This window comes from Malurus melanocephalus, unplaced genomic scaffold (genome assembly GCF_030028575.1).
Source record: "Malurus melanocephalus ecotype Western Australia unplaced genomic scaffold, MMel_1.1 scaffold_524, whole genome shotgun sequence".
NCBI classification, from domain to species: Eukaryota; Metazoa; Chordata; class Aves; order Passeriformes; family Maluridae; genus Malurus; species Malurus melanocephalus.
Window position 1 is genome coordinate 462,616 of NW_026623756.1, and position 8,606 is coordinate 471,221.

The 8,606-nt window shown below is 37.0% G+C and overlaps 1 protein-coding gene across 1 annotated transcript; it reads left to right on the plus strand.

Moving 5' to 3' along the window:
* The first annotated feature begins 11 nt into the window (after positions 1-11).
* LOC130582808 (putative malate dehydrogenase 1B) lies at positions 12-7,824 on the plus strand. The gene is made up of 8 exons (XM_057381725.1): positions 12-350; positions 1,285-1,419; positions 1,565-1,707; positions 2,380-2,882; positions 3,855-3,996; positions 4,946-5,109; positions 6,231-6,370; positions 7,037-7,824. The coding sequence occupies exons 1-8, from the start codon at positions 195-197 to the stop codon at positions 7,091-7,093; spliced, it is 1,440 nt and encodes a 479-aa protein (XP_057237708.1). The 5' UTR covers positions 12-194; the 3' UTR covers positions 7,094-7,824.
* The last annotated feature ends 782 nt before the right edge of the window (positions 7,825-8,606 follow it).

The following is an 8,606-nucleotide window of genomic DNA, read 5'->3' on the forward strand; positions in this document are numbered from 1 at the left end:
GCGATCTCAGCCGGTCCCGGGTCAGCGTTCCCCCCTCATCCCGTCCGTGAGGTTTCAGCCCCTCTGCTGCTGTCCCCCCATGGGTGGCATCCTCGGCCTCTTGAACGCTGGTTCGAGAGTCTGTTTCACCTGCAGTGTCATCCTTCTGTAGCTCACATTAAACAACGTTTGGTCTTTAAAGCTCTTATCAGTGAATGTCAAAACCGTGCATTTGTGGTGCTGTTGCTATGTTCACAGGCAAGGCAAATTGCCCTTACTATGCCAAAGCTGAACTCCTGCTTGACTGTCTCCAGACTAACTTGCCCAACTTCAAGGTTCACAAGATTACKCAGCACCCTGACAAGTGGGAGGTAAGGGTTTATAGATCAAGCCGCTGGTAGGTGCCCCAGTGCTCTACAAACTGTAGAAATGTACTTATCCTGGGTTATGTTTTTCTTCTCTTGTAWTAGTGGTTTGATACGTGGATAGAGGTGCTGCAGAAGTAGCTTTGGCTGTGAGAGCCAGACAGAGGAAAGGTTTCAATGTTTTGAGCAACTGACATCTCTGAGAGTTTTACCACAGAAAATGCACAAAATGTGAGCCAGCCTAAAGCTGTATTATGTCAGTAAAAAATTCAAGATGGTTTTGCTTGGTTGGTAGGTTGGTTGGTTTTCTGGGTTTTTTAGTGTATAAATGGCAGTTAAGCCTGTAAACCTTTTGCTCACTCAGATTACATATAGCTTCAGAGTTCTTACTTTTCAAAAGCATTTGTGGCATTCAAAGGCTTTGAATTACAGTGGAAGTRTGAAGTTATATCACATATTTGTTTACAAATATGTGGCCCTTTCTGAGTACTTATGCTGTAGACATGCTACTATACAGTAGTTCCTGTAAAGCTCTGAGAAAACTTCACTCTTACTCCATGAGATAGATAGTACTATGATATTTATTACCTCAGATATTTTGCTTGACACYTCTGCCAAGTAACTTGAACAGTTACGTGAAAAGCAAATAACATCTTCACATTACTTACCTGCTGTGGCTAAGTAAGAATCMTCAGATTACTTGSTGCTTCACRAAATTGCTRTCTTCTGTGTCAYTGAGACAACTRTGTGAAATCAAGACCTTTAAGTGARCTATYCCAGTGTATCATCATACCTTACCTCATRTTRTACCCACTGGTACATAAATTCTGAAACACCTTGTAATTATGTATTGAGAGGAAATAGTAAGAATGCTTGTAGCTGTRATGTTTAAATGTAATCAAATGTGAAGTATTAAAACATTTGGGGATGTTTGTATCAGCAGTGGCTTCATGACATTTGTGAAACAAATGGATGGGAACACAGTCAGTCTCCTATCATTTGGAGAGAACTGCTGGACCGTGGAGGGAAGGGTCAGCTTCTGGGAGGACTTAAAGATTTTCTGGAATATGCTCAGGTAATAAGCTGCCTTTAATACTGTAAATCCATGTTTTACAATATTGTTCTTTTTTCCACCTTCATTCTAAAATAAAACTATTGTTAATATTACCTTGATGGATTTGGGCTGCCATTTGATTAGAGATCATCCTTTTTGTTCTTAGAAATATTATGGCATCACTTCAATGATGCTGAGTGAGGAAATGTCAGACATTGCTGAGGAGAACCTGCAGGCACATCTTGAAATTGTACAAGAGGATGAAGAGATTAAAAGTCTTATCAAGCCTTTGCASATCTGGATCACCAGGTGGGAGTGAAGAGGATATCTATGAACTTTTACTCCATTCAGCAGAATGCACTTTTTCCTACCACATATAACAGGTGTAATCATCTGAAGTTATATGCAAATCCCTGTAATTTGATGATTTGAATTGGGTTCTGCACCACAAAATATGAGCAGTGAGTATATGACTTAGAAATAATTTATGCTTTTGTTACTTTTTACTCCAGTTTAAATGAGGGGTGTGAACAGGCATCGTTTAGACCTCAGATCAGTTTACAGAAAAGCAAGTATTTRCAAAATAAGCTAGAAATTTTATAGTGCAAAAATTTTGCATTAAATGTTGTTGGAAATATTAATGTAGGTAAAGTCTCTTGCAGTTCTACCTTTAGAAATTTCTGTATTTATAGTAATTGTAATAGAGCACCTTAAAATGGAAGTTTTATTAMGGCATCAATTTTTAAGTGACAGTGTCAACTGAAACAGGATGGGAAAGCCTTCAAATGAAAGGAGGACCCAACTGTTTTAATTATTGAATTATTAAAATGACAAAAAGAGCAGTGAGGATCCAAGCTAATRGTATCTTTAAACATAATCAAATACAAAATACATGCCTTTGTGTTTATGTAATACTTCCAAACAAGTGGTTGTTCATTGTTTGTAACTCATTGTAACTTTTATACATTCTCCTCTTACCAGTGCATCAGCTCCAATCTGTTATCATCTCATCCCTCTGTTGGCAAATGGAGAAGTGTTTGGGATGACCACAGAAATCAGTATCCATTTGTTTGACACGGACCAGTTTAAGCAAATTCTTTGTGGCATTGTAATGGAAGCTGAAGACATGGCATTCCCRCTTCTCCGCAGTATTTCAGAGCACACAGAAATAGATCAGGCTTTTATTGAAGCTGATATTATCATTGTTCTTGATGATGTCCTCTTAAACCTTGAAGTCCAACCCCTTGAGAACTACATCAGAGAAGTGAATGAGATCTGCCAAGTGTATGCTCCCTTGATTGAGAAGAATGCCAAGAGTGACGTCAAAGTAATTACAGCAGGGAAAACCTTTGCAAACCTTAAGGCAATAATGATTAGGACATATGGCCCATCCATTAGGCCTGAAAATATCATTGCCATTGCAACATCCTGGGAAAGTGCAGCTAAAGCCATGCTGGCCAAGAAGCTGAATGCAAACATAGCAGGTGAATGTTTATGTAGCATTTGGGGAACTCAGTGCATCTTTGRGACTAATATTTCATTCCAGAACACAGTTGATGATCATGCAGAGATGCAAAAACAGAGGTCCAGCCCCTGAATTTCTTGGCTGTACAGAATGCTGGGGTGTCTTTTGCTTGCTGCAGGATGCAGCCCTGCCACTCTGGTGTATTTTGTGCTGGAAATATGCTAAGGAAGATAGTTGTGTTGCAGATTGGGAAGTAGSACTTCAAGATTGCATTTGCACTCTGTATTGCATTGCTATTTTGGAGCTGTTAATAAACATGACAACATACTGCTGTGCAGATAATGAGAGTAAAATAAAAMYGTTTTGTAGTATTATTTTGGGGTTAATTAACTTTCATTCTCAGGTCAATTGTTATAGCTTGGTTATATTTRCACATTTCTGCACTGCATAGCAAAGGTGTGGTCTAACAGTCTGCTCAGCATCAGGATTCAGCGAGTGTTGCATAGGCAGAACTGGTCATTGATGACAAATCTAAATATTTTGGAGCCTAATAAAATAGAAAAGCCAGTTAATAGGCTRAATAGCTATCAGCAGGTTATTTGAYAAARYCATTTTCACCAAAGCTGGTAGTTTGTTGTTTTTTTTATTTTTAAATTATTGTTTTTATTGTTTATATATTTGTTTTTACATGATTTTAGTAGGAACATTGCTGTATGTTTGCAATATGATTTGTTGCTGTTTTAAGAATTAAATATTTATTAGATTTTGTCTATTATTTACAGTAAAATGATATAAATTAAAGCTCCTTTTTCACCTTTGTGTTGAGGTTTCATATAGTCTAGAGAACTTGGTTGCATTTTTCAGATTCAATAATTTCTGCTAGAAAGGCAGGCTACTGATTTCAGTAATTTATATTGAAAGGGATTTCTGAAGCCTATTTTTCTGAAATTATTTGGCTCTTCACTAATCTATGTATTTTCCTCTGTTACAGGAGTTAAAGATGTGATTGTTTGGGGAAATATTACTGGCTCTAACTACATTGATTTGTCACATGCAAAACTTTATGGATATGACTGTGCTATTTGGGGACCCCCTACTTATCCACGTTCTTTGTTGAATATGATTCGTGATAGGTACAGTACAGATTTATTTATTTAAAGTAAAACAAAAGAACTGCTTTTAATCCATGTTTATCTGACCTGTGTAATAAAACATCAAGAAAGGTTTTGTTTTTAAGAATTGTCTTTACTGATTGTCACTGTACATGAAGGAAAACACAATTTGAGGTGGTCTATCTGCAAAAGAAGTTGAGTAGTTCCTAGTGTTATACATCATGGTTCTGACTTTCCTGCCATCTTTGTTTATAACTATTTTTCCTACATTTTAAGTGAGTTTTTCTTGTATCCTATCATGAACACTTTATAAGAAGTAATGAAGGTCTGGGTAGTGATTTCAAAAGCTAGTTTGCATGACGAAACTTTGAAATAGTATTAAACAGGAATCTGTTCCTGGATTAGAGGGAATTGGCCTGAGCATACGAACTGTCAGTTCCCCGAAACAGATGATTTGTTAACCCATTTGAAAAGGATACCTGGCAGCTAGATAGCTTCCTGTGGAGAGAACAGTAGCAGAGAAAGGGTGGGTGCAGTGAGAGTGCAGCAGGTGTGACACGCCCAGGTCTGTCTATCTAGAGCTCCCACTCTGCTCTAAACTTGGCATTTACTGGAGAGCAGACCTTTCTTTTGTCCTGTGATTGTACTGTGCCTAGCACAGGGAGATTATGGTTTGTGGCTGGGTTCTTACATAAGGCTGTAATAACTATGAATTACAGTAATAATAGAGGTTATGACTTTCACAGTAGTACTAGTAGTTTCTCAAAGTAGTACTTATTACTTCTAGAGCTACTTTTTGTTTGACCTTTTTTATTTTCTCTGTCTGTAAACACTTTGACTTCAGCAGTGAAGTCTGAGTAAGTTTTTACTATTTTCTTTTCTAGGATTTAGTTTTTTTTCTCTAGGAAACTACTCTTCCTGCAATCATCTTAGTTTTTCATCCCTTTTTTCCCCATTTTTTTGTTGGTAGTGAATGGATCCATTCAGAAATCCTATCTGCACAGAGTACACTGAGTTCCCAGGTGTCTCATTGTACAGGAATGTTGCCTGCTCATGCAGTAGCCACTGTACTGCAGTACTGGTACCATGACTCTCCTTCTGATGAGATCGTTTCTGTGGGAATACTTAGTGAAGGTAAATCCATTTTTTGCTTCACATATTCTCTTGTAGCTTTGCCCTACAAATTATAGCCTTGCCCTATCTCTAATATTATTTTTAATCAATATTTTTAATTTAATAAAAGCTTGTAAAACAAATCATGTGAGGCTAAGAGTTTGTTTCATCATAAGAACTTCCAAATCTAACAGCTTGTGATAATGCTCACTTTTTACAGGCATCTCTTGGGTTAATACTGTTTTTATGAAGATCATGCCTTACTCTTTTAGTTTAAATGCTTTTCTGATGTATGTTTTTTGTGCAGGAGCTCTTTATAGTTCTTAGAGCCTAGACTATAAAAGTGTATTCTTCTTGTGCAGTTATGTGAACAAATAAATAGAACCTTTCACAGTGGCCATTTAACCCTTTTATGAAATAAATATCTTTTCCCCTTTTTTAAGATGTACAACTGGTACAGCAATTGTGTTACAATGCAGGAAAGACACCTGTTGGACATGGTCCAGAGCATGGGCACACAAAATTATCACAGGGATGAACATCTTCCTTACAAAAAGAGGCTGAGAGAGTTGAGGTTGTTCAGCCTGGAGAAGAGAAGGCTCTGGGGAGGCCTTAAAGCACCTTCCAATCCTTAAAAGTAATTGCAAAAAAGATGGGAATAAACGTTTTGGGAGGGCCTGTTGCAATAGGACAAGGGTTAATGGATTTAAAGTGGAGGAGTGTCAATTTAGATTAGATTTAAATACATTTTTTACAGTGAGTGTGGTAAGACACTGGAAGAGGCTGCCCAGAAAGGTGGGAGATGCTCCAACCAAGGGAACTTTTAAGGTCAAGTTGAATGGGGCTCAGATACATTTGAAGATGTCCCTGCCCATCAGGGCAGGAGGGTTGAACTAGAGACCTTTTGACAGTCCCTTGCTACCCAAACTAGTCTGATGCTAGGATTCATGTACATGTACCTAAAGTACAAAGTTACAGTAAAAGGGACATTCTCTTTTGAACTGTAGACTGAAAAAGGCAGTCTCCATTTATACTGAGATCTTCTAGTTACAGACTTTTACAAGTCTGTAGGACTGGGTTGAAGCTGGTGAGGATGTAATCAGAAATAACACGTTCTGTCATGTTTTTCCCCTTTTCTTCAGGTCAGTTTTGCATTCCTGAAGAAATTATCTTCTCTATGCCAGTGAGGTTCCAGAATGGTAACTGGGAAGTCATCACAGAATTAGAAATTAATGAAACGACCCAAAAAGTTCTAGAACGTTTATCCCACGAGCTGGTTCAGGTAAGGATTTCTTGTGTCTCATGTGTGCCCATTCTGCCATCTATGGGCACGTTGTGACACCACTTTGAACACTGAGACCTTGACTGTTAGACGTACCAACTACACACAACTTATGCATGGTAAAGACCAGATATTTATAAGTGTAAGGTAGTATTTATGCATTGAAATGGACAACTGTTCTTCTGCGCAAAAAGGAGATGATAAAATAAATTTACCTATGTAAAGTATAAAATTTGCACTCCAAAGTTCAGCCCGCAAAACAGATGTATTGCCTTTAATTTAATGTTTCTAAATTCTATGTTGATTTTGCTTATGTGGTATTGAGAGTATTTCCATGCCAGAAGACATATATTTTGGCATTTTTATGGCTGTGACTCTGCATTAATGAAGGCCAGACCTTACTAGAGTTAAAATACAAAATTATTGAGCACTAATTTAATAATGAATTTCTTGTCACTTAGTGAGGCAAAAAGAATTTATTTTTACTATTGAAACACTAAAAAATACTGTTTCCAAACTCTACATTCTAGCTTCAATTAGATTTTGTGATCTTCAGTCATACTAGTAATGTGTAAGAATTATTTTGTTTTAACGTATTTTAAGCTTGTGCTAGAATCATAGATTAAAAGAATGGGTGGTATTAAAAGTGCTTTTTCTTCCATTTAGGAAAAGCTCGTTGCACTAAAGGAAATAGAAGAAATGCGTCCATATGAAGCAGAATAAAATCTCCACATCTCCCAAGTGTTTCTGTGCTGCTTTTCCTATTTAACTTGCTTTTCAAGTTCTCTGCCCTCATTCATCAGAATAAGAACAGATGAACATGGAAGCATGTTTTAGTTTTGTTTTTTCACTTTTTCTCTATTCTCAGCTTGTGAAATTCCTGCACTTTTCCAATGTCCTTGCCATTTCTTTTTATTTTTCATTCCTGCAGATCTTTTCCCTAGTTTGTTTTCTTTGTCCCTTCCTTCAATTTCTTTCCAGTGCTTTTATATCAGCCCTTTCTGTACTATGAGCTGTTTTTCTCTATTAAGGGCAGGCTGAAGAATGAGGAAACCATTTGGACCTTGATGCCCAGAGCTTCTAGTGAGCTCATAAGCCTTTTGGCTATCCATGCTTGTTTCTTGGGAAAGGACTACAGACACAATAAGATATTCTTGATGAATGCAGAATTTAATTATTCAGCTAATCATGACCTTGTTTAAGCCAGACAGGATTTTTCCAATTAGGTAAGAGTGTCCTTCCCTGTCTGCTCTCCACTTGTGTGGAGCTGCTGTTATGCAGAGCTGTCCCATTCCTCTTGTGTCAGCATTAAACACTAAGCAGAGGCTTTCCCACTGCTAGCAGAATTTTGCTTGGTTGTGTCTTCTCTTGTGATATCAGTATCAGGTGTTCAAGTATTCCTGAAGTGCCCTGCTTATCTCCTTGCATGTGGAAATGTTTTAGGAGGCTAGCAAAAATAGCTTTTTTTTTTTTTTTTTTTTTTTTTTTATAAGAATGGAAATCTTCCCTATTGGGTCACTTTAGTTAGAGTTGTCTGGATGAGAAAACACTGGATATTCCCACATTAAAATAAAGTTTCCATTGCTCAAAAGAGCAAACTACAAAAAAAGTCTGAGCATTGCTGTAGCTTTTGCAGTATTTTCCTCATTAAAAAAAMCCCAGGAAGTCTCTAGRTGGAAAAATATTTCAAAACCAGTTWTTTATTTMATGGGTTTCAAGGGCATACTCATGTGTTTTAAGTCAACCATAATTAAATTATTTTCTAAATAAAATTGTTGTGGAGTCTGTTTCACTTGCATGTTTTTGGTGTCTTAAGTGATGGAGACTGTGTTAATGAAACATTACTCGCTAATTTTTTATCAGATATTTTTAAAGCAAAATACAAAGCTTCCCATTCTTTGAATCAGTTATGTATAGTTGCAATAAATTCTTTATTTGTGTTCAAATTGAGGTTCAAGCTTTGAATAGGGGTAGACTTCTTATATGAGAAGAACTGTATTTGTTACTGGCTAGGACAGGATGAGAGGGGTGTCTCAATGGTCTTAGAAAGAGGAGCTTAGAAAACTCAGGTATCACAAGGGAGCTGGAAGAATGTGGAATTTTATGTGAAATGTAAATAGGAAAGCAATCTTTAGAGGAACTGAGATATTGTTATAAGTATTCTTTATGGAAGAGTTCACATAGAAATTGTGGAGACGTGTTGTAAAAAGTTTTGAAGGAAGGGCATAGGAATCAT